Source organism: Piliocolobus tephrosceles, chromosome 5 (genome assembly GCF_002776525.5).
Source record: "Piliocolobus tephrosceles isolate RC106 chromosome 5, ASM277652v3, whole genome shotgun sequence".
Taxonomy (NCBI): Eukaryota; Metazoa; Chordata; class Mammalia; order Primates; family Cercopithecidae; genus Piliocolobus; species Piliocolobus tephrosceles.
The window spans coordinates 82,491,381-82,516,974 of NC_045438.1; the positions used below are offsets into that span (position 1 = coordinate 82,491,381).

Genomic DNA, 25,594 nt, shown 5'->3' on the forward strand with positions numbered 1-25,594 from the left:
TAAATAAATAAATAAATAAATAAATAAATAAATAAATAAATAAATAAGTGGCTGGGTGCCAGGGTACAGTGGTTCACACCTGTAATCCCAGCACTTTGAGGGGAGGCCGAGGTGGGTGCATCACTTCAGGCCAGGAGTTTGAGACCAGCCTGGGCAACATGGTGAAATCTCATCTCTACAAAAAATACAAAAATTAGCCAGGCGTGGTGACACATGCCTATGGTCCCAACCATACTTAGGAGGCTGAGGTGGGAGGATTGCTTAAGCACACCCAGGAAGCAGAGATTGCTGTGAGCCAACATCAAGTCACTGCACTGCAGCCTGAGTGACAGAATGAGACCCCGTCTCAAAACAAACAAAAAAATGCTAACATTAATAAACACATTCCTGTAGGTAGAAACTCACCAAGTCCAAAACAAGAGATCATCTTTCCATCCATATCTGCTCACTTCCTGATTTCTCTATTTCTTGGAGTTGTACTAACATTCCCTAACAGACTGCTGATCTACTGATGCTACCTCTGAAATGTTTCTCCTATTTATCCCCATTCTTGCCATTTCGATTTGTTTCAGGCCCCCACTATAGCTACCTAATTATTTCCCCACTCCAAATACATGCTACGCACAACTACTGGGTTAGTTCTACCGCAATCCTGCTCAAAAACTTTCCTTTACTTCCCAATTTCTAATAAATAAAGTACAAAGTCCTTATCCTGGTTGGGCACAGTGGCGCATGCCTATAATCCCAGCACTCTGGGAGGCCTAGGCAAGCGGATTATGAGGTCAAGAGATCGAGACCATCCTGGCCAACATGGTGAAACCCCGTCTCTATTAAAAATACAAAAAAAATTAGGTGGGTGTGGTGGTGCGTGTCTGTAGTCCTACCTACTCAGGAGGCTGAGGCAGAAGAACTGCTTGAACCCAGGAGGAGGAGGTCACAGTGAGCCGAGGTCGTGCCACAGAGTGAGACTCCATTTCAAAAAAAAAAAACTTCCTTATCCTGATATAGACTGACGCCTATCATTCTAGCTCCGTTATTTACTGTCTCAAGGTCTCCAAAATCCCAAGGTTCAATTAAATTAGGCTCATGTTTGCAAACACTTCTTGACACGATCTCCCCACATCTGTTCCTCACGACATCTATCTATAAGTTCACAATCAAGTATGGGTGTGAACACCCACAAAACAGAACATGTGAAGGCAAGATCAGAATGTAAGAATAAAGTGTAGAAAGTCACAGGCTCGGAGGTTGCAGTGAGCCAAGATCGTGCTACTGCACTCCAGCCTGGATGACAGTGAGACGCTCTCTCAAAAAAAAAAAAAAAAAGTCAGGGGATGTATTACGTGATTAAGATACTTGGATTCCATCTAGAAGGGAATGGGGGAACCAGTGAAGGTTTTTAAAGCAGGGGAATATAATGATCAAATCTGCATCTTAGAAGTTTAACTCTGGTAAGAGTCTGGAAAATACGAGTGGGAAGGGAGATATAAAAGGCTACCAAAACAAGGCAGAAGACAAAGAGGTGTCACTCTAAGTTCTTAGTAGTGGAAATAAAAATAAGAAACAGATCTTGGCTGGGCACGGTGGTTCATGCCTGTAATTCCACCATTTTGGGAGGCTGAGGCAGGAGGATTGCTTGTTCAAGACCAGCCTGGGCAACACAGTGAGACTCTGTATCAACAAAAAATAGAAAAGTTAGCTGGGTGTGGTGGCATATGCTTCCGGAGGCTGCAGTGAGCTGTGACTGCACTGCTGCACTCCAGCCTGGGTCAAAGAGCGAGACTGTCTCAAAACAAAACAAAACCAAAAAACCCACAAAACACTAAAAACAGATCTGAGAGGTAGTCAACAAGATTTAATGGAAAGTGTATTCATATGGCCAGTCTTCCCCCATTTCAAATTGTTCTTCAAACCTCAGTATGAGTTATTTTCGAAATGTAAACATGATCGTGTTCCCAACTCTGCTTAAACCCTTCAGTGCCTAGGCTGGGTGCAGTGGCTCACGCCTGTAATCCTAGCACTTTGGGAGACCGAGGCGGGCGATCACCTGAGGTCAGGAGATCACCAGAGGTCAGGAGTTTGCGATCAGCCTGGCTAACATGATGAAACATCATCTCTACTAAAATACAAAAATTAGCCAGGCGTAGTGGCGCATGCCTGTAATCCCAGCTACCTGGAAGGCTGAGGCAGGGGAATTTCTGGAAGCTGGGAGGGGGAGGCTGCAATTAGCACAGATCGTGCCACTATACTCCAGTCTGGGAGACAGGGCACTTCGTCTCAAAAAAACAAAAGAAAACAAAACCCGTTCAGTGCTTCCTGCTGATTTCAGGATAAAAAACAAATTCTGAGGCCAGACACAGTGGCTCAAGCCTGTAATCCCAGCACTTTGGAAAGCCGAGGCAGGCAGATCACCTTTGTTCAGGAGTTCGAAACCAGCCTGGCCAACATGGTGAAACACCATCTCTACTAAAAATACAAAAATTGGCCAGACATGGTGGCTCACAACTGTAATCTCAGCTACTTGGGAGGCTGAGGCAGAAGAATCAGTTGAACCTGAAAGGAGGAGGTTGCAGTGAGCCGAGATCACGCCACTTAACTCCAGCCTAGACAACGAAGAGAGACTCCGTCTCAAAAAACAAAGGAAATATATAATATATACACTTTTTTTTTTTTTGAGTCTCACTGTGTCACTCAGACTGGAGTGCAGTCGCACAATCTCTGCTCACTGCAACCTCTGCCCTCCAAGTTCAAGTGATTATCCTGCCTCAGCCTCCCGAGTAGCTGGGATCACAGGCACCTGCTGCTGCGCCCAGGTAATTTTTTGTATTTTTAGTAGAGACGGGGTTTCACCATCTTGACCAGGCTGGTCTTGAACTCCTGACCTCATGATCCACCTGTCTCAGCCTCCCAAAGTGCTGGGATCACAGGTATGCACTACCGCACCCGGCCCTATATATACACTTCCAATGTGTAACTTTTGTATGCTGAGTGGTACATTTTTTTTTTTCGCTTTTGAGTGAATTAATAAGGTATAACTAATTGTGTCTTAACTTTTAAAACAAATTTTTAGATGGAGGCAACTGGGATGTTTGTGATAGTAGATAAGAAAGACATCCTTGACCTGTAGTTAAATTGGTTTGAATTGCAGATATTCATTATTGAATCACTCCTGTTTTCTCATATTTTGGAAAAGACACCTGAACAATAAATGAATCCTGGATAGTGTACTCTCCTTCAAACAATGAAGTGATATTAATACTTGCCTGCAGGAGATGCATACTACAGGAGAGAGCCTTTAGACTATGCCAGGCCACACTATGAACCTCCCCCCACCCTCCATTTTTCTCCTTTGTGTTTCTGTTACTGTACTAACGTTGTGGATAAGTGACATTGAAATTCTGCATAATGTGAACAGGATAAACTATTTATAAATTGAAAAAAAAAAACAACAAAAAGAACCACGGGGCTTCTGCAGGGAATACTCTTTCCTCAATATTCTACTTTCACTTAGCTCTTCTTTGATATTTTGCTTAAGTCATTTTGAGTCTCCCCTGTCCACCTTCTCTTCCCACTAAGTCAGGCCTTCTGTTATATACTCTTACCCCATTGTGTCCTTTCCCTACATGACCTCTTCTTGAAGTTCATGATTCCATTTTTGTGGGAATCCTGGAGAAATGTCCATCTCACCCAATGGACCACCCAGTGGTTCTCCATAAAGACTAGGACCATCTCTGTTCTGTTCCCCAGCTCTCACTGTATCCCTTGCTCTCAGCAGGCCTAGCAGAATGGCAAGTAATAAAAGAATATCTGTTGAATTAATGAAATTCCCAGTTTGTTAAAGACGATTTTCATGTTTCTAGCTATCAAGGACAGTCATGCTTTAACAGCAATGGAGAACCAGTGAAGTCATGTTGAGTTATCTGCAGGACATCCAGATAAAGATGTCTAACAGCGGCCGGGGGCGGTGGCTTATGTCTGTAATCCCAGCACTTTGGGAGGCTGAAGCAGGCGGATCACGAGGTCAGGAGTTCAAGACCAGCCTGACCAACATGATGAAACCCCGTCTCTACTAAAAATACAAAAAAATTAGCTGGGCGTGGTGGTGTGCACCTGTAATCCCACTACTCGGGAGGCCGAGGCAGGAGAATTGCTTGAACCCAGGAAGCGGAGGTTACAGTGAGCCGAGATCATGCCATTGCACTCCAGCCAGGGTGACAGGGCAAGATTCCATCTCAAAAAGAAAAGAAAAAAAAAGGCCGGGTGTGGTGGCTCATGCCTGTGATCCCAACACTTTGGGAAGCTGAGGCTGGCGGATCACCTGAGGTCAGGAGTTCGAGACCAGCCTGGCCAACATGGTGAAACCCCAATCTCTACTAAAAATACAAAAATTGGCTGGGCGTGGTGGCGTGTGCCTATAATTCCGGTTACTCCAGAGGCTGAGACAGAAGAATTGCTTGAACCTGGGAGGCAGAGGTTGCAGTGAGCTGAGATCATACCACTGCACTGCAGCCTGGGCAACAGAGCAAGACTCCATCTCGGGGTGGGGGGGGATGTCTAACAGGTGGAAATGTCATACAGAAAAGGCATGGTAGGTATTATGATTTGGGACTCATTAGCACCTTAGTGATAGGTGAGATTACACTCTTGAAATCACATAGGCCAGTGATTCTCCTGGAAGGAGGGGAAGAAGAAAAATGTATCAGAATCTCTTGGGAAATGGGTCTTTTTCACTTTCCCTCTCCTTCTCCCATTTGAGGATCTCAAGATATGAGAGTTGCTACCGATAGAAGTGATGCACCTGTGAAAGCGTAGAGGCAAAATTTTCAAAGTTGAGAACCATCATGCTGAAAAAGAGTTTGTATTGGGAGGCCAAGGCAGGAGGATCACCTGAGGTCAGGAGTTCAAGACCAGCCTGGCCAACATGGTGAAACCTCATCTGTACTAAAAATACAAAAATTAGCCAGACATGGTGGCACACACTTATAATCCCAGCTACTGGGGAGGCTGAGGCAGGAGAATTGCTTGAACCTGAGAGGCAGAAGCTGCAGTGATCTGGGATCATGCCACTGCAACTCCAGCCTGGGCGACAGAGTAAGACTGTCTAAAAACAAAATGTTTGTAAGCAGATTTATTCATACATAATCTTTTCTGGAATAATTCCAATAGATTCAGATGTGAAAGCAAAGTAAGACAGGAGAAGGATCACGTAGCCTTTTGTCAGGTAGTCTGAAGGAAGTTTTCTTTTCAAAATTGAGAGAATGCGGCCGGGCGTGGTGGCTCACACTTGTAATCCCAGTATTTTAGGAGGCTGAGGGCAGTCTGAGCACTTGAGCCCAGGAGTTCGAGACCAGCCTGAGAAACATGGCAAAACCCAGTCTCTACGAAAAATACAAAAATTAGCCAGGCATGCTGGTGCGCACCTGTAGTTCCAGCTACCTGGAAGGCTGAGGTAAGGATTGCTTGAGCCCAGGAGGTCAAACCTGTAGTGAGCCGAGATCTTGCCACTGCACTCCAGCCTGGGCTATAGTCTCAAAAAAAAAAAAAAAAAAAAAAAATCACTACAAAACTGAGATTGTGTCCTTATTGTAGACGCTAAAAGATAAAAAATAAAATTTAGAGAAAAACACACAAGCATTTGTAGAGAAAAACAGGAAAAAGCCAGAGGAGACAGACAGTCTGTATTTTTACGCTCATGGGAAAGGCTAATATTAATACAGCAAGATCCCAGAAGAAAATGTGAGGGGCAAATACTAACAAAAGCTATCACATATGGCACATTTACTATGTTCCAGGTACTAACCTAAATGTTCTAAATACATTATTCACTTAGTTTAAATCCTCCCCAGAGTTCTATGAGGTCCATATTATCCTTTTTCCCATTTTACAGATGAGGAAAACACAGACGATCAAGAAATTGCACAAGGCAACCAGCTGGTAAGTGGCAGAGCTGAAATTAGACCCCAGGTCTGTCTATAAAGCAAGATGGCCAAAATCAAGAATATTCAATGCAATATAAATGTTTTTGGAAAGAAGACCATCTCTTGTAAAACGGAATGCCAGGAAAAGATAATTGGAGGGCATAGCGGGGATAGGAGCGCAGATGGGAGAATCCCTGCCATGAAAGCCTCTGTTCTGCCTCCAGTCAAAGAGGCGCTGAGGAAGATGGGAGGAAGGGCCTCGAGGAGAGGCGAAATGTTTGCTGGTGGAGATGTGGAGAACGGAAAAAGACCACGGAAGAGTCGAAGACAACTTGATGCCTGAAGTACAAATGCTCAGCTCCTGAGAATTCTACATTCACATCTGAGTTAGGGCCTACTATGTGCTAGGGATGAATCTAGGCGCTGCAAAAATGAAAATAAACTTATTTAGGCATGTTGGTTTGATGCCTAAATAAACGTTTCAGAAACAATCAACATCAACGATCACCTGACACTCCAGGAAACCCATTTCTCCAAAGAACTCCATCTGAAAGCTTTTAAGAGTATATTCCAAAGAGAGACTGGATGGTGGGGGGGGGAAGGGCAGGACAAGCGGCCGAAGGGACAATTCCTGGACGCGCCCGCCCATAGACCCCCTCCAGACCCTCTCGAGGGACGACGGAGGGACGCAGGGAGCAAGCCCTGAAGCTGCACTGGGGGCGGAGGGAACGTGGCTACCTGCGCAGCCAGACGTCAGGCGCGGCCCTTCCCCGACCTACTTGGCCGCTCCAGATGGACTCCCTCCGACTCTCTGGCTTCCCAGGGGCCGCCGACCTCCACTCGAGGGACTACCGCGCCATGCAGCCTCTTCCTTAGCAGTCCCTCACGGACCGGGCCCCTACGGCAACTTACCCGCCCTGCCCGGCCCAAGACAACCCGGTTCCTTTCTGCCCACCGAGGTCTCCCTGGCATCTCCACCAATACCAGAGCGCAATCAGGGTACGGAGGCGGGACTGAGTGCCTACGGCCAATCATGTCAGACGCAAAGCACGACGCATCGCCCACAACTAGTTCCCGCCTTTGGAAGGGAAAAAAAAAAAACACGGTTGGCGCCAAACTCCAGTAATCTCCGTAGGGCTTTAAGAGAAAGAGGCGGGGTGTAAGGTGGCTGGGAAGGCGACGGGGCGGGGCTTCAATACAGAAGTGACTGACCTGAGTAGAGGTAGGGGCCCTGCCTGAGAGAAGCTCTTTAGTGAAAGAGACAGGAAGCCTTGAGAAGTCTGCCATTTGTTTAATCCTTTACTCTTAAAATTCTGCTGTCAGCTGCGTGCTAGACAAAGTGCTGGGCTCGATTACGATGAATAAATTTGTTCCCTGCCCTCAGATGCGTTCCTGGATGATAGGCAGACAAACAACTTAGCTTCGGATGTTGGGAGCCTTAAGGAGGGGATACTAGTCTAGCGAGGCAGGAGAGAGAAGAGCTTGTTAGAGGGTGGAATACCTGACTTGTCTTATAGAACCTGTAGTAATGGGGGGTGCCGGTAGGTCTAGCCTCAGGAGCTCAGCCTGCGCATTGATAGGTGCGAAAATGAGGCCACCTTCCTCGCTACTTATAGTCTGCCTATATTCATCCCTACCCATTTCCTTATGGTTGTCCATTTAGCTGTTTTTTTCTTTTCGCTTTGTCGGTCAGGATGGAGCGCAGTGGCGCGATCTTGGCTCTCTGCAATTTCCACCTCCAGGGTTCGACAGATCCACCCACTTCTGTCTCCAGAGTAGCTGGGACCACAGATGTAAGCGACCACCACCCCTGCTGTTTTGTTTGGTTGTGTTTTTTTCTGAGATGGAGTTTCACTCTTGTTGCCCAGGCTGGAATGCAATTGTGCGATCTCAGCTCACTGCCTCCCGGGTTCAAGTGATTCTCCTGCCTCAGTCTCCCGAGTGGCTGGGACTGCAGGAACGTGTTACCACGCCCAGCTAATCTTTGTGTTTTTAGTAGAGACAGGGTTTCGCCATGTTGACCAGGCTGGTCTCGAACTCCTGTCCTCAGGTGATCCACCCAGCTCGGCCTCCCAAAGTGCTGAGACTACAGGCGTGAGCCACCCACGCCTGGCCACCCCTGGCTAATTTTTAAAATTATTTGTAGACATGGGGTCTTGCTATGTTGCCCAGGCTGGTCACAAACTCCTGGGCTCAAACAATCCTCCCGCCTCAGTCTCCCAAAATGCTGGGATTACAGGTGTGAGTCACTGCGCCTGACGCCATTTAGTCTTAACTGCCATATGGACCGATTCATTTTCATTCTTTTTTTTTTTTTTGAGACAGAGGTTCGCTCTTGTCACCCAGGCTGGAGTGAAGTGGCATGGTCTCAGCTCACTGCAACCTCCACCTCCTGGGTTCATGCGATTTTCCTGCCTCAGCCTCCCAAATAGCTGGGATTACAGGGGCCTGCCACCATGCCCGGCTAATTTTTTGTATTTTTAGTAGAGATGGGGTTTTGCCATGTTGGGCAGGCTGGTCTCAAACTCCTGACCTCAGGTAATCCGCCCGCCTTGGCCTCCCAAAGTGCTGGGATTACAGGCGTGAGCCACCGCGCCTGGCTTTATTTTTATTCTTATTTTTTTAGAGACAAGGTCTCAGTTTGTTGTCCCGGCTGGAGTGCAGTGGTGTGATCATAGCTCACTGCATCCTCAAACTCCTAGGTTCAAGCAATCCTCCTACCTCAGCCTCCCAGGTAGCTGGGACCACAGGCACACAACACCACACCTGCCAATTTCTTTCTTTCGTTCTTTTTTTTTTTTTTTTTAATATAGACAGGGTCTGGCCATGTTGTTGCCTATACTGGTCTCCAACTCTTGACCTCGAGCACTCCTCTGACCTCTGCCTTCCAAAGTACTGGAATTACAGGTATAAGCCACTCCACCTAACTTAAATATTTTTATTTGCAAATGTGCATGGCTTTTTAAAAATAATTAATTAATTAATTAACTTTTTTTTTTTTTGAGATGGAGTTTCGTTCTTGTTGCTCAGGCTGGAGTGCAATGGGGTGGTCTTGGCTCACTGCAACCTCCACCTCCCAGGTTCAAGTGATTCTCCTGCCTCAGCCTCCCAAGTAGCGGGATTACAGGCACCTGCCACCACGCCTGGCTAATTTTTTTGTATTTTTAGTAGAGACGGGGTTTCACCATGTTGGCCAGGCTAGTCTCAAACTCCTGACCTCAGGTATTCTGCCTGCCTCGGCCTCCCAAAGTGCTGGGATTACAGGCGTGAGCCACTGCATCTGGCTGGCTTTAATTTTTGTAATAAGAGCTTCACTGGGATTTAATTTACATACTAATAATTCACTCAAATAAGTTGGGTGTGGGAGGGTGTTAGATATACATTCTGCCAGTCACCCAGGCTGGAGTGCAGTAGCATAATCGTAGTTCACTGTGACCTTGAACTCCTGGGCTCAAGAGATCCTCATGCCTGGGCCTCCCAAGGTACTGGAATTACAGGTATGAGCCACTGTGCCAGGCCCCAATTAAAGTGTTGAGTTTTCAGCACCGTAAGACAGGGTGAGAAAAAGAAAAACTAAATTAATTAATTTTTTAGTTTGCCTTTTTATAACCTTTCACTTTTGAACCATGTAACTGTTTCACATATTCAAAGACTGAATTAAATCGGAAAGAAAAAAATTCTAAAATGGAAAATTATTTGAAAAAGTTAAACTGTAAAGAGAGAAATGTAACCATAGAGAAAATAATTTATTGAAGTGACATTTAAACATAGTACTCTAATTATTGTGAGACAAAGTAAAAAGGGTAAGAAGCCATTTTGCTCATTTCTGCTTGCCATCTAATTTCACAAAGCCCCTGACTCTGTGAGGAAGTGCAGCTCCCTGGAAAGAGGCTTTGAAGGCAAACCAGGATAGAGCACACGGCCCCCAAAATCTCTTGCCTGAGTCACTATATTCCTTAAAGGAGGAATATGGACGGGCAAGGTGGCTCACGCCTGTAATCCCAGCACTTTGGGAGGCCGAGGAGGGCGGATCACGAGGTCAGGAGATCGAGACCATCCTGGCTAACACGGTGAAACCCCGTCTCTACTAAAAATACAAAAATAAAATAAAGTAAAATAGCCGGGCATGGTGGCGGGCGCCTGTACTCCCAGCTACTGGGGAGGCTGAGGCAGGAGAATGGCGTGAACCCGGGAGGCCGAGCTTGCAGTGAGCCGAGACCGCCACTGCACTCCAGCCTGGGCGACACAGCAAGACTCCGTCTCAAAAAAAAAAAAAAGGAAAGGAGGAATATAGTGCCTTTTCCTACACATGAGATAATGTCTGATAGGGTTGGTGGTTATGCCTCTGAAATCTATAACTAGATGTACCCCTGCACCGAAACTTTAATGTGATTTTGCATATACTGAACCTCCACCACAGGTATATAAACACTGGGCTGAAATACTGTGCTGCAGCAGTCTGACTGAACTCTGAAGGACAGCCCATGGGCTGTAGACCTCAGTCTATAGTCCTTAGTAAGACTGTAGACTGAATAAAACTAATTTTTTTTTGAGATGGAGTCTAGCTCTGTCCCCCAGGCTGGAGTGCAGTACCATGATCGCAGCTCATGGCAATGTCTGCCTCCCAGGTTCAAGGGATTCTCATGCCTCAGCCTCCTCAGTAGCTAGGATTACAGGCGCACACCACTACGCCCAGCTAATTTTTGTATTTTTAGTGTAGACTAAAATACAACATGGTGAAACCCCGTCTCTACTAAAAATACAAAATTGGCCAGGCATGGTGAGGCATGCCTGTAATCCCAGGTACTCGGAAGGCTGAGGCAGGAGAATCGCTTGAACCCAGGAGGCGGAAGTTGCAGCGAGCCGACATCCCGCCATTGCACTCCAGCCTGGGCTACAGGGCGAGACTCCGTTTCAAAAATAAACAAACAAACAAACACCCAAACCACAACCCCTCTCTTTGTTCTCTGGGAATACATGTTTGCTTTATACGCAAGGTTGCATCTCCCCAATTTGCAAACTGTTTACTAAAGTTTCTTTTGATTTTCTTAACATAAACTTTCTCAGTGGATTTATTGACATAGATAACAGTCTGTTAAGTGAAAAAAGTTGTCTTGGAGTAGCTTTCTTCCTGGTACAGATAGCTTTACTAACAGAAATTTCCTTTATGAGGGTAAATTTCCTTTGCAAAAGGGTAAGTTTAATGACGGGCGCCGTGGCTCAAGCCTGTAATCCCAGCACTTTGGGAGGCCGAGACGGGCGGATCACGAGGTCAGGAGATCATAGACCATCCTGGCTAACACGGTGAAACCCCGTCTCTACTAAAAATACAAAAAACTAGCCGGGCGAGGTGGCGGCGCCTGTAGTCCCAGCTACTCAGGAGGCTGAGGCAGGAGAATGGCGTAAACCCGGGGGGCGGAGCTTGCAGTGAGCTGAGATCCGGCCACTGCACTCCAGCCTGGGCGACAGAGCGAGACTCTGTCTCAAAAAAAAAAAAAAAAAAAGGGTAAGTTTATACTTTATTTTAGGCAATTGGGGAGGTAAAGAGGTTTTACTGAGTTGGCTGGTTCTGATTTTTCTTTACCTCAAAATAATCAATATGTCAAAATGGTCTGTTTCAGGGTTGCATGTTCTGAACCTCTTTAAGGTAATCAACAAGCAAAGATTTCTTACAGTTCTGGAGGCTGGGAGATCCAAGATCAACGAGCCAGCAGATTTATTGTCTGGTGAGGGCTCCCTTCCTGGTTTAGTTGATGGCCACCTTCTTAGTGTATCCTCCCATGGCAGAGAGAGAAGGGACTCTAGTCTTCCCCTCCCATTATAAGAGCAGTAATCCTATTATGAGGACTCTGTCCTCAAAACCTCATCTAAATCTAATTACCTCCAAAAGGTCTCACTCCCAAATACCATCACACTGGGGTGTTAAGCCTTCAACATACGAATTTTAGAGGGACACAAACATTTAAATCATTTTGCCATTTCTTACAATTCACAGTTTCCCCTCCCATACTTTTTTCTTAAATTTATGTCTTTAAAAACCTGAGCTTTTGATCTGTAGAATCTTCTACAGTCTGAGTTTTTCTGATTATAAATTCATGGTGCAGCTTAACATATTCTATCTTCTTCATTTTAAAAAACTGACAGCTGGGGCCAGGCACAGTGGCTCAAGCCTGTAATCCTAGCACTTTGGGAGGCCGAGGCTGGCAGATCACTTGAGGCCAGGAGTGTGAGACCAGCCTGGTCCAACATGGTGAAACCCTGTCTCTACTGAAAATACAAAAATTAGCCAGGTGTGGTGGTGGACGCCTGTAATCCCAGCTACTTGGGAGGCCGAGGCAGGAGAATTGCTTGAACCCAGGAGTTGGAGGTCACAGTGAGCCGAGATTGCACCACTGTACTTCCAGGCTAGGCGACAGAGCAAGACTCCATCTCAAAAAAAAAAAAAAAAAATTGACAGCTGGATCAGAGGTTTGACCCTTTTAGTAAGACTATAGGTAGCATTATGCTCTTTCATCAAGAGCCATTTAGAGTCTGTTTTTTTTTTTGCCCCTTTTGCTATGTTAGCAGCCATTGATACTTAATGCTTAGATTAATGGATTACTTGGGAATTGCAAAATAGTGGTATTCTAATTTTGTCAATTCTTTTTTTTTTTTTTTTTTTTGAGACGGTGTCTTGCTTTGTTCCCCAGGCTGGAGTGCAGTGGCATGATCTCTGCTCACTGCAAGCTCTGCCTCCCGGGTTCACACTATTCTCCTGCCTCAGCCTTCTGAGCAGCAGGGACTACAGGCGTCCACCACCATGCCTGGCTAATTTTTTGTATTTTTAGTAGAGACGGGGTTTCACCGTGTTAGCCAGGATGGTCTCGACCTCCTGACCTTGTGATCCGCCTGCCTCGGCCTCCCAAAGTGCTGGGATTACAGGTGTGAGCCACTGTGCTGGCAATTCTTTTTAAAAATTAGGTGGACTATTCTGAGGAAGAGATACTTGTCATCATCTTCTATTTAGTTACCCAGTGGTGCAATTCACATGAGAGGCAGGATACATTTTTAAATTTCTCCCTTTATCAGCTTTCAAGATTGACTTATTACTCTCCAAAGGGAACAAATGTTTAAAATTATTAGTATATATTCATGGGCTAAACTAATAGGTTTTGATTCATTATAATTGTTATCTTTACTAAAGCTCAGATTGTATCATCTTTGGTCAATGGTAGCATCTACAAGTTGATACCCAAGTTCTCTTTACATGACACTCAATTTTTTTCAAAAATACTAATTTTCATGGCTGTTGGGTGGGCACTGCCAGCAGAAAAAGTAGCGTAAGACTTACGAGAGCTTAAGACATTTAAGACCAGGCATGGTGGCTCATGCCTATAATCCCAGCACTTTGGGAGGCCAAGGCTGGAGGATTGTTTGAGCCCAGGAGTGGGAGACCAGCCTGGGCAACATAGGGAGACCTTGTCTATTTAAAAAAAAAAAAAAAAAAGAAGAGCTGGGCGTGGTGGTGCATGCCTGTAATCCCTGTACTTTGGGAGGCCGAGGTGGGTGGATTACTTGAAGTCAGGAGTTCAAGACCAGCCTGGCCAACATGGTGAAACCCTGTCTCTACTAAAAAATACAAAAAATTAGCCAGGTATGGTGGTGCATGCCTGTAATCCCAGCTACTCCAGAGACTCCAGAGGATGAGGCAGGAGGATTGCTTGAACCCAGGAGGCAGAGGTTGCAGTAAGCCAAGATCGCCACTTCACTCCAGCCTGGGTGACAGAGTGAGGCTCTATCTCAAAAAAAAAAAAAAAAAAAAAAAAAAAATTTGGGTGTGGTAGCAGGTTCCTGTAGTCCTAGCTACTCAGGAAGATTGCTTGGGCCCAGGGGTTCAAGGTTACACTGAGCTATGATTACACCAGTACACTCTAGCCTGGGTGAGAGAGTAAGACCCTGTTTCTAAAATATATATATATTTTTATATCAGACAGGTAATATACTGAGGTCATAACATGGTTTGAGGGAGGCACATATTACACATGTGTGTGGAACCCAATCATCATGCTTATGAACTACAAAAGGATCAAAGATACTATTTTTTTTAGTGCAAAATTTCAAACACACACAAAAGTAGAAAGAATACAATAGGCTGGGCATGGTGGCTTACCTCTGTAATTCCAGCACTTTGGGATGTCGAGGGGGGTGGATTACCTGAGGTCAGGAGTTCGAGACAAGCCTGGCCAACATGGTGAAACCCTGTCTCTACTGAAAATACAAAAGAAAAAATTAGCTGGTGTGGTGGTGCATGCCTGTAGTCCCAGCTACTCGGGAGGTTGAGGCAGGAGAATAGCTTGAACCCGGGAGGTGGAGGTTGCAGTGAGCTGAGATGGTGTCACTGCACTCCAGTGTGGGTGACAAAGCGAGACTCCGTCTCAAAAAAAAAAAAAAGAAAGGAGAGTATGATAAACTCCTATTACCCAATATCTGGTTTCAATAATTACTAATACACTGTCAACCTTATTTCATCTATACTACATATGCTCTATTCCTTCCTTATCATCATTATTTTTCTTTTACTATTTTGAGACAGAATCTCGCTCTGTTGCCCAGGCTGGAGTGCAATGATGGGATCTCAACTCACTGCAACCTCTGCCTCCCAGGTTCAAGTGATTCTTCTGCCTCAGTCTCCTGCGTAGCTGGGATTACAGGCGCTTGCCACCACGCCTGGGTAATTTTTGTACTTTGTTTTTTGAGACAGAGTCTCACTCTGTTGCCCAGGTGGGAGTGCAGTGGCACGTTCTCGGCTCACTGCAACCTCTGCCTCCCGGGTTGGAGTGATTCTCCTGCCTCAGCCTCCCAAATAGCTGGGACTACAGGCATGTGCCACCACGCCCGGCTAATTTTTGTATTTTTAGTAGAGAGGGGGTTTCACCATGTTGGTCAGGCTGATCTCAAACTCCTTATCTTGTGATCTGCCTGCCTCCTGTCGTGCTGTGATTACAGGCATGAGCCACTGCGACCAGCCCACAAGTGCACTTTTAATGTTATGGACGCTATTTTTTTTATGACTTCCAGAATATTCTATAACTTACACCCCATAGTTTAATATTCCCAATTGAACATTTTCTTCCAATAACTGTATTAAGAAATCTGCAAGGGGTGTCTTTGTCACACTTATGTGAGGATTTCCGCAGGCTAGAGTCCTACAAGGGGAATTGCTGGGGCAGAATATTAACTAGTTAGGTATGAGCAGAGCAGCCGAGCGCTCCCCACCCCACATACACCAGGACTATTGGGCGACAATCAAATGATGGTCAGGCGGTTCTTAACTGTTTCTCTAACGTTCACCGGCGCCAGCGAAAGGCAGTCTCCTAATAGAAAACACCTGAAACTGATCAGTAGCTTCCCAATAAGATCTCAGGAGTGGGGAGAAGCAGTGCAAGTTCCCGAAAGTATGCCAACATATAAAACCTCAAGTCAAGAGGTCAAGCTGCGCACTTGGTTTCTCAAGGCGCCTGCTTGGCCGTCTTCCAAGTTGTACTTTCCTCCTTTTCTTTCCGTCCTGTTCTAAAGCTTTTTGATAAACTTTTCTTTTTCTTTTCTTTTTTTTTTGAGACGGAGTCTCGCTCTGTCGCCCAGGCTGGAGTGCAGTGGCCGGATCCCAGCTCACTGCAAGCTCCGCCTCCCGGGTTTAGGCCATTCTCCTGCCTCAGCCTCCCGAGTAGCTGGGACTCCAGACGCCCGCCACCTCGCCCGGCTAGTTTTTTGTATTTTTTAGTAGAGACGGGGTTTCACCGTGTTAGCCAGGATGGTCTCGATCTCCTGACCTCGTGATCCGCCCGCCTCGGCCTCCCAAAGTGCTGGGATTACAGGCTTGAGCCACCGCGCCCGGCCGATAAAGTTTTCTACTCTGAAACTTGCCTAGGTCTCTCATTCTGCCTCATGCCCTTCGTGGAATTCTTTCTTCTGAGGAGGCAAGAACTAAGGTTACTGCTGACCCCTACCTATGCACGGGGTAACTGCCACCGCTAACAAGAAGGGTAGAATCAGCTTTTCTTTTCTTTTTTCGGGACAGAAAAGTCTGCTCTGTCGCGCGGCTGGAGTGCAGTTGCACGATCTCGGCTTAACTTTTGTAACTTCCGCCTTCCGGGTTCAAGCGATTCTCCTGCCTCAGCCTCCCGAGTAGCTGGGACTACAGGCGCGCGCCACCACGCCCGGCTAATTTTTGTATTTTTAGTAGAGAAGGGGGTTTCACCATATTGCCCAGGCTGGTCTCGAACTGCTAATCTCAAATGATCTGCCCGCCTCCGCCTCCGCCTCCCAAAGTGCTGGGATAAAGACATGCGCCACCGCGCCCGGCTGAGAATCAGCTTTTCTCTCACATGTGATCTTTCCGTGTTCAGGCAGAAGGAAGGCACGGTGGGCTGAGAATCACACGCCCCCTCTCTTTCCTCCCCGGCCTAAGGCACTCTTCTCTCTGTCCCGCCACGTGCTGAATTCGCGAGCCCTCATCACTGATGCATCCAAACCGACTAGATTTTTGCTTCCATTTCCCTCCCGGAAAAGGCGGGACAGCGAACACCGGCGTTTCCGCCGCTGAGAGGCCGAGGCCGGGAGGGCGCCGCGTAGCCGTCCCGAGCTGATGACGTCAAACGCCGTGTGCTCACCCACGTGTGGTGCAGCTCTCCCGGTGTCCGCGCTGGAGCGGAGGACGCCTTTCCTGGGGGCGTAGTTGGTGGCTGCTCGGGCTCTGGGACCTCGGCGGCTTGGGGACGCTGGCCGCGAAGTAGGGAGCGCAGGTGGCCGCTCGGGGTGAGGGCCGTGGGTCATGGAGCACTTTTTGTTGGAGGTGGCAGCCGCGCCGCTGCGGTTAATCGCAGCCAAGAACGAGAAGAGCCGCAGTGAGTTGGGCAGGTTCTTGGCCAAGCAGGTAAGACGTGAAGGGAGAGGGAAAGCGCCGGACCGACTGGGTCGCCCCACTAGTAAGCTTCCTGCGCTCCCCTGCCGAGACTCGCCGCTTTAAGGGGAGAGTGGTGCGGCCTCCGGTCAAGCTGGCTCCCACCTCTGGGCTGGCGCAGGTCATGGAGGTTTCCGAGCGTGTTTGAGGCGATTGGAAGGAGTCTTTTGTTTTTATCTGGAGGAGCCTTCCAGTACTCTTCCCACCGCCTCTCACCCCTATGCATGCGCTTTGGCTGCTTGTGGCAGAGGTGGCCTTCCGAAAGGAATGTGGTTTGTTTTTCTGAAATTGAGGTTGCGTTTCTGCCGTTTTGACAAATGTACGTATTACCTAAGTGTGCGTAGTCCAGCCACTCCTGTTAGTTTGGGTGAATCACTGACAAATATTGATTGCATTCCTGCTGTGCATAAGGAACGGTGTGGCGCTGTGAGAAAGTGGATAAATTCGTTACGATGTCTGCCATGAGGGAAATTTGCATCTATTTTTGGAGACAGTTCGTAAACACTTAAAACAGCTGAAGGACAAAGCAAGACAGCGAATGCTAACTAACTGTACGAATTATGAGGTTAACTAGAGTTTTCAGGGAAATGGGTCTTCGGGCTTTTAAGAACCTTCTCATTGACTCCTACCTGAGTTGAAGACTCTTTTTTTTTTTTTTTTTTTTTTTTTGATACAGAGTCTCGCTCTGTTGCCAGGCTGGAGTGCAGTGGCGCGATCTCGGCTCACTGCACCCTCCGCCTCCCGGGTTCAAGCGATTCTCCTGCCTCAGCCTCCCGAGTAGCTGGGATTACAGGCGCACGCTACCACGCCCAGCTAATTTTTGTATTTTCGGTAGAGACGGGGTTTCACCATGTTGGCCAGGGTGGTCTCGATCTTTTGACCTCGTGATCCGCCCGCCTCGGCCTCCCAAAGTGCTGGGATTACAGGCGTGAGCCACGGAGCAAGTGTGTATGGTCCCAGGTACTTGGGTCCCAGGTGTGGCTAATTAATATATATATTTTTTTGAGACAGAGTCCCGCTCTGTCGTCCTGACTGGAGTGCAATGGCCCACCATCTCAGCTCACTGCAACCTCCACCTCCCGGGTTCAAGCGATTCTTCTGTCTCAGCCTCCGGAGCAGCTGGGATTACAAGCTTGCGCCGCCACCATGCCTGGCTAATATTTTGCATTTTTAGTAGAGACAGGGTTTCACTGTGTGGGTCAGGCTGGTCTCAAACTCCTGACCTCAGATGATCCACCCGCCTCAGCCTCCCAAAGTGCTGGTATTACAGGCGCGAGCCACGGTGCCCTGCCCTGAAGTATTTTTTTGATGTATCTCCAGCCCAGTTGTTCTGGGGAGTGGGGCCAATTTTGCTCCCAGGGACAAATCTGGAGACCTTTATGGTTATCACAACTGTTCCTTATGGGGCGCTACTAGCATCTAGTGCATCAAGGCCAGGGATGCCGCCAAGCATTCTGTTATGTATGGGACAACCCCCTACAACATTGTTATTCATCGTAAATGGCAGTGGTGCAAAATTAGGAAAGAAATCCTGCCCCAGCCTGGTTGTTTAGTCTCTGCTCAGGGCTTGCTATTTCAGCAACACTAAGCTGCTTGCAATGACCGCAGGTTGTTACCCTCTACTGTTGTTGACTGGAGTCACCTCCCATTGTTAACTTCTGTTGTTATTTATTGTCTCGGTCATTCCTTGCCATTACTTGCCTCATTGACTTTGCATTTCCTTTCCTTAGAAGGCTGCATCTCTCTTCTGTGCCCTGCTCAGTTAACTTGTTTGTTCTGGAAGACTGCTTTTGAAATGGTTTTCCCCAGGAAGACTTTTCTGACTTTACCTTTTCTTCTTCCTCTTAACCTTTGTTTCAACTAACTATCAGTAGTTGATTGAATGTCCAGAGAAGGGGACTGTGTAGCTGTAGTGTCCAATAGTGTCTGATATGCAGTAGGCAGTAAATGTTTATTGAACAGATTAATGTACTCACAATTTGTGATAGTTTTGTCGATGGAAAGTGTCAAACTGTTTTTTTAAGAGATTTTTTTTTTTTTTTTTTTTTTTTGAGATGGAGTCTCGCTCTGTCGCCCAGGCTGGAGTGCAGTGGCCGGATCTCAGCTTACTGCAAGCTCCGTCTCCCGGGTTCACGCCATTCTCCTGCCTCAGCCTCCCGAGTAGCTGGGACTACAGGCACCCGCCATCTCGCCCGGCTAGTTTTTTGTATTTTAGTAGAGACGGGGTTTCACCGTGTTAGCCAGGATGGTCTCGATCTCCTGACCTTGTGATCCGCCCGTCTCGGCCTCCCAAAGTGCTGGGATTACAGGCTTGAGCCACCACGCCCGGCCTTTTTTAAGAGATTTATTCTGAGCTAAGTGTGAGTGACCATGGCTCATGACACAGCCCCAGGAGATCCCGAGAACATACGCCCAAGGTGATCGGGTTACCGCTTGGTTTTATACATTTTAGGAAGACCTAAGACATCAATCAGTACATGTAAGACGTACATTGGTTTGATCTGGAAAGCTGGGACAACTTGAAGGGTGAGAGGGGCGGTCTTCCAAGTCACAGGTGGATTCAAAGATTTGCTGACTGGCAATCGGTTGAGAGTTTATTTAAATCCCTGGAATCAATAGAATGGAGTGTCTGGGTTAAGATAGGGGTGTGGAGGCCAGGTGCAGTGGCTCACACCTGTAATCCCCGCACTTTGGAAGACCAAGGCAGGTGGATCACAAGGTCAGGAGATCGAGATCATCCTGGCTAACATGGTGAAACCCCGTCTCTACTAAAAATATAAAAAATTAGCCGGGCGTGGTGGTGGGTGCCTGTAGTCCCAGCTACTCTGGAGGCTGAGGCAGGAGAATGGCGGGAACCTGGGAGGCGGAGTTTGCAGTGAGCCCAGATTGCACCACTGCACTCCAGCCTGGGCAACAGAGCGAGACTCCATCTGAGGAGGGTAAAAAAAAAAAAGGGTTGTGGAGACCAAGGTTCACATTATGCAAATGAAGCCTCCAGGTAACAGGTTTCAGAGATAATAGTTTGCAAATGTTTCTTTAAAAAATTTTTTTTTAATTATTTTTTAAAGTGATAGGATCTTACTCTGTTGTCCAGGCTGGTCTGGAACTCCTGGGCTCAAGTGATCCACTTACCTCAGCCTCCCAAAGTGCTGGGATTATAAGCCTAGCCTGTAAATGTTTTTTTTTTCCCAAATGTAGTCTCCTTCCCCCCCACCCCCAGACGGAGACGAAGTCTTGCTCTGACACCTAGGCTGGGCTGCAGTGACGCGATCGCAACTCACTGCAACCTCTGCCTCCCGGGTTCAAGCAGTTCTCCTGCCTCAGCCTCCCGAGTAGCTGGGATTACAGGCGCCTGCCACTGCACCTGACTAATTTTTGTATTTTTAGTAGAGATGGGGTTTCACCATGTTAGCCAGGCTGGTCTTGAACTCCTGACCTCGGGTGATCCACCAGCTTCGGCCTCCCAAAGTGCTGGGATTACAGGCGTGAGCCACTGTGCCCAGCCACAAACAGTCTTTATTATGAGAAAGCAGTGTTATCTAGTCTTTATTATAAGAAATCAATGCTCTCTGGTTTCTTTCTAATAAAAGGACAAAGCAGGTTTCTTAAATAATTTACAAAGGGCAGGAATTGCTCTTGAACAGGGCTACCCCTCCTGGCACACCCACAGTGCTCTGCCAGAGCATATAAATAGGTACCTGTGAGCCCAGGGTTTAAGCCTGGATCTATCTCCTCTGCCTTCCTTCAGAGCCTTGGTAGGGAAAGCAGGGCTGAGAGTGGTGTTCCCAAGAGCCTTGGCACTGGAAACACAGTGGGCGAGTGACTTTGTGGATGACTCCCCAAAAACCAAGCACGTGGGTACACAGTTCAGAGCTCTCAAACATCTGATGCCGGCTCTTCACATTGTAGATGAAGCAAATACCAGGCACGAGGTCAAGTATACGATGAATTTCTAAGCCCAAGAGTCCCCTTGGGGGTCTCCCCACCTCTGCAAGGTCTCCCCAAGACACGCTCAGTCTGTGGCAGGCAGTCACTGATGGGTCCAGATGTGGCTGGAACAGGGGGACTCTGGGCCCCTTGCTAGTCAGGTCTTTGTTAGCAGCGGCTCAGGGGTACTGATGACTCCTGGGAGCTTCCGCCAGGAAGCTCATGGGGAAGCACAGACATTCTTGGGTATGAAGCTTTGGCGGTCAGACAGGGCTTGTTTCCTGTAGGGCACTTCCTCAATCATGAATGAGAGTGTCATTTCACCACTCTCTTCCGCCATAATGGCTTCATCCAGCTCTTGGGACAGCTTCTGGAGATGCTGAATTCCTGCCCCCCATAGCCTCTAGGTCACTATCAGACTTGCTAGGAGAGCAGAGGAGCTCTGTCGAGGAGCAGGGGCTCTGGAAGGCAGCCTCCTGCCTCCACTGCCGTAGAGGGTGGGCATGTGAGCCCGTTCAGGTAGAGAGGTGGTGATGCATGGGGGTCTGTGGCTGAGTGGTCAGGGGCAGCTCCGGACAGCCGAATACTCTTCTGGCTCAGGCTGCAAGTTGGGGAGCCACTGCCCTCCCTTTTTTAACCCTTTTTTCCTCCTGGCCTTCACCTGGGTCTCCACCAGCCACTTGGTGCTACTTTGGCAGGACTTCTGGATTCTCTGTGACGTAGCTGGGTGCTCTTAGCTGAGCGAGCTACAACCTGGAGTCTCTTGCTGCCCTGACTCTGGTTTCTAGGGGTTTCCAGGAGGTGCCTGCCCAGAGGTTGAGGTTGACAGCTCTTAGGAGCAGCTTCCTTTGGAACTGTCTGCACAGAGAACCCAGGGTCCTGGCAGAGATCTCCTGATGACTGGCCATAGGCTGCAGCTCCTTGCTGTCCGGCAGCTGCTCCTGGTGCTGGAGAGATCTCCAGCGCATGGAGGCCCTCGCATCCTGCCACGAGAAGCCATCTGTCTGGCCAAGAGTCTTCTCTGCCCACTAGACCTCAACACCCCCAATGTCTGTCTGAAGCCGAGCACTGTAAATGTTAAATGTTTCTTATGAGACTTAAAGAGACAGCTTTTCAGGGCCATTTCAAAATACGTCAAAGCTGTATATTTTGGGCCAGACATGGTGGCTTATGCCTGTTATCACAGCACTGTTGGAGGCTGAAGGAGGAGAATTGTTTGAACCCAGGAGTTTGAGAGCAGCTTGAGCAACATAGCAGAGAGACTCTGTCTCTACCGAAAAAAAAAAAAAAGGAGGGGGGATTAAAATACTCCTGAAATACTTCTTTCAGGGTTTGCTCTCTGTCATATTGGTATCTTAATTGCTACAAGTCTGTTTTGTCAGTCCTAAGGTCTCTGTTTTAATGTTAATGCTGGTCAGCTGTGCCAGAATTCCAAAAGGAAGAGTGTATAATGAGGCGTGTCTGACCACCCATTCCCAGCATGGCATGAACTAGTGTTTCAGGTTTACTTTAGAACACTCTTGGCTGAGAGGAGAAGGATTCACCTTCATTCAGTTGGTTGGGGGGCTTATAATTTTATTTTTGGTTTACACTTTCTTTTTTATTTTTTAAGACAGGGTCTGGAGAGCAGTGGCCTTGCCATCCTAGGTTCAACTGATCATCTTACTTCAGGACCCTCCCCATCCCCTCCAGTAGCTGAAACTATAAGCATATAGTTGGCTATATGTCTGGCTAAATTTTTTTTTTTTTAATCTTAAGTAGAAACAAAGTCTTGCTGTGTTGCCCAGGCTGGTCTCAAACTCCTAGGCTCAAGCAGTCCTCCCACCTTGGCCACCCAAAATGCTGGGATTGCAGGCATACTTACTTATTTTTGGAAGAACATACCTTTAACTTTCAGTGTTTTAAGCAAATGATGACAGTGGTGATGCTTTAATGCTTTCCCTGTCCGAGACAGGGTCTCCCTTTATGGCCCGGGCTAGAGTACGGTGATGCAATCATAGCTCACTTCAGCCTTGACCTCCTGGGCTCAAATGGTCTTCCCACCTCAGCCTTCTGAGTAGCTGGGACAACAGGTGCACAATACCATACCTGCCTAATTTCCTTTTTTTTTTTTTTTTTTTTTGAGACAGAGTCTTGCTCTGTCACCCAGGCTGGAGTGCAATGGTGTGATCTTGGCTCACTTCAACCTCTGCCTCCTGGGTTCAAGCAATTCTTCTGCCTCAGCCTCCCAAGTAGCTGGGATTACAGGCACCTGGCACCATGCCCGGCTAACTTTTTGTATTTTTAGTAGAGATGGGGTTTTGTCATGTTGGCCAGGCTGTTTTCAAACTCCTGACCTCATGTGATCCTCTCGCCTCCGCCTCCCGAAGTGCTGGGATTACAGGCATGAGCCACTGCGCCCAGCTTTGCTTGGCTAATTTCTAAAAAAATTTTGTGGCCAGGCACGGTGGCTCACGCCTGTACCAGACTTTGGGAGGCCAAGGTGGGCAGATCACCTGAGGTTGGTAGTTTGAGACCAGCCTGACCAACATGGAGAAACCCCTTCTCTACTAAAGATACGAAATTAGCCAGGCGTGGTGGCGCATGCTGTAATCCCAGCTACTGGAGTGGCTGAGGCAGGAGAATGTCTTGAACCCAGGAGGCAGAGGATGTGGTGAGCCGAGATTGCACCATTGCACTCCAGTCTGGGCAGCAACAACGAAACTCCATCTCACTATGTTGCCCAGGCTGGTCTTGAACTCCTGGGCTCAAGCCATGCTCCCACCTTGGCCTACCAAAGTGTTGGGATTGCAGGTGTGAGCCATCGCACCCAGCCTAATTGCTTAGGTTTTATAGAGTAGTTTAGGAATTGTTTCTCTTTAGCTGAAAATACACATTTCAGCTGATACATGTAATTATAAATAATAACACTGAGGTAGAAAAACCTGCCTTATCCTTTTAATTAACTCTGCTTTGAGAAGGGCTAACTGATCAGTTAGCAGTTGAATATGACAATGTAGTAGTTTCATTACTCAAAATAGTAAAAAGCTCAATACATTAAGCATACAGACATACAAATAAGAAGTGTTTTTTTCCTCTTCTATTTTTGTTGGCTAATTGGGGAATTGATGAATTTGTTATATCTAAGGAACGGAATTGTTTGGTATTTTTGGTGGGAAGAGAATAGCTGAGCCACCTTAAAAATGTTTTTTCTTGGCCAGGCATGGTGGCTGAGCTCAGACAATCCACGTGCCTCGGCCTCCCAAAGTGCTAGGATTGTAGGCATAAGTAACCACACCCGACCGATAAAAACGTTTTTTCTTGGCTGGGCGCGGTGGCTCACGCCCGTAACCCCAGCACTTTGGGAGGCCAAGGTGGGTGAGTCACGGGGTCAGGAGTTCGAGACCAGCCTGGCCAACATAGTGAAACCCCGTCTCTCTGAAAATACAAAAATTAGCCAGGCGTGGTGGTGCATGCCTGTAATCCCAGCTACTCAGGAGGCTGAGGCAGGAGAATTGCTTGAACCCAGGAGGCGGAGGTTGCAATAAGCTGAGATCAGGCTACTGCACTCTAGCCTAGGCAACAGAGCAAGATTCCTATCTCAGGAAAAAAAAAAAAATTTCTTGTATTTGTTAAGTCATCATTGTTCTGCTTTCCTCATACTTGCTTGTATCCCAGCCACCTAAATAAAACCCATTTAAGCGTCACAATATTAACAGAAGTAAGAAAATACAAAGGTGTAGCCAGAAGGAATGCAGTCCTTTCCCTTTTCCAGTGAGCCCCAGTCTCCCAAGGAGAAAGGCAGGATTTCCTAAGAATGTTTCAGGAATAATCACAGGTTTAGGAAGTAAATCCTGGCTGCTTGCAGTGGCTCCCACCTATAATCGCAGCACTTTGGGAGGCCGAGGTGGGTGGATCACGAGGTCAAGATACTGAGACCATCCTGGCCAACATGGTGAAATCCCATCTCTACTAAAAATACAAAAATTAGCTGGGTGTGGTGGCACACTCCTGTAGTCCAGGCTACTTGGGAGACTGAGGTAGGAGAATCGGTTGAACCTGGGAGGGAGGCGGAGGTTGTAGTGAACCGACATCGTACCACTGTACTCCAGCCTGGCGACAGAGTGAGACTCTATCTCAAAAAAAAAAAAAAGTAAATCCGTTAGCATTCATTGTTCTGTTTTTATTTCCTACAATAGCAAGCCAACTGACATGGTCACAAATGCTTTGACTAGAAAGGCCCCTGGGCTTAACAGAAGGAGAAAGCCGATAATGTAGTTTTCCTATAACCCCCACCCATCCCCCAGATACTCACAGGTATCCTAGCCTAGCTGGTCCCTTTTCTTGCCGGCCTGGCATTTACCCTTTCATGGGTTTTAGCACAACATTTGTTATTTTTTTTAAACTGCATTAACTAGTAGTATTCATGCAGAATACTTGGAAAATTCAGGAGAGCACCACCAGTATTGTGGGTTAAATTGTGTCTGCCGAAAATATATGTAGAAGTCCTAGCCTGTAATACCTGAATATGACCCTATTTGGAAATGAGGTCTTTGCAGATATAATAAAGTCAAGATGAGATAATTAGATAGGGCCTTAATCCAATATGTTTCTCTTTTGCCCAGGCTGGAGTGCAGTGGTGCAATCGCGGCTCATTGCAACCTCCGCCTCTTTGGTTCTAGTGATTCTCCTGCCTCAGCAGCTGGGATTATAGGCGTGTGCCACCATGCACAGCTAATTTTTGTATTTTTAGTGGAAATGGGGTTTCACTATATTGGCCAGGCTGGTCTCGAACTCCCAACCTCAAGTGATCTGCCCACCTCAGCCTCCT

General features: G+C 47.3%; 2 protein-coding genes, 1 non-coding gene and 1 pseudogene across 11 annotated transcripts in view; 1 reads left to right on the forward strand and 3 right to left on the reverse strand.

The window, feature by feature from the left end:
* Positions 1-6,885, reverse strand: part of CASP8AP2 (caspase 8 associated protein 2) — a 46,093-nt gene extending 39,208 nt beyond the window's left edge. For 5 of the 9 annotated variants that reach the window (XR_002730207.1, XR_002730206.1, XM_023205306.1 and 2 more), the window contains exon 1: positions 6,698-6,875. The gene's annotated coding sequence lies outside the window, so the exon portion shown is untranslated. Of the gene's footprint in view, positions 1-6,656 lie in introns of all 9 variants that reach the window. The other 4 variants (XM_023205305.2, XM_023205303.2, XM_023205304.2 and 1 more) reach the window with 4 other exon arrangements.
* Positions 6,886-13,881: 6,996 nt separating this feature from the next.
* Positions 13,882-13,984, reverse strand: LOC111538113. The gene has a single exon (XR_002730218.1). It is a non-coding gene; the product is annotated as a small nucleolar RNA U13 (small nucleolar RNA).
* Positions 13,985-16,541: 2,557 nt separating this feature from the next.
* The window catches only part of MDN1 (midasin AAA ATPase 1), a 188,262-nt gene continuing 179,209 nt past the window's right edge, over positions 16,542-25,594 (forward strand). The window contains exon 1 of the mRNA XM_023205283.2: positions 16,542-16,830. Within this exon, the coding sequence (XP_023061051.2) occupies positions 16,729-16,830 (102 nt within the window). The 5' untranslated portion in view covers positions 16,542-16,728. The remainder of the gene's footprint in view (positions 16,831-25,594) is intronic.
* Positions 21,005-21,752, reverse strand: LOC111538083 (annotated as a pseudogene).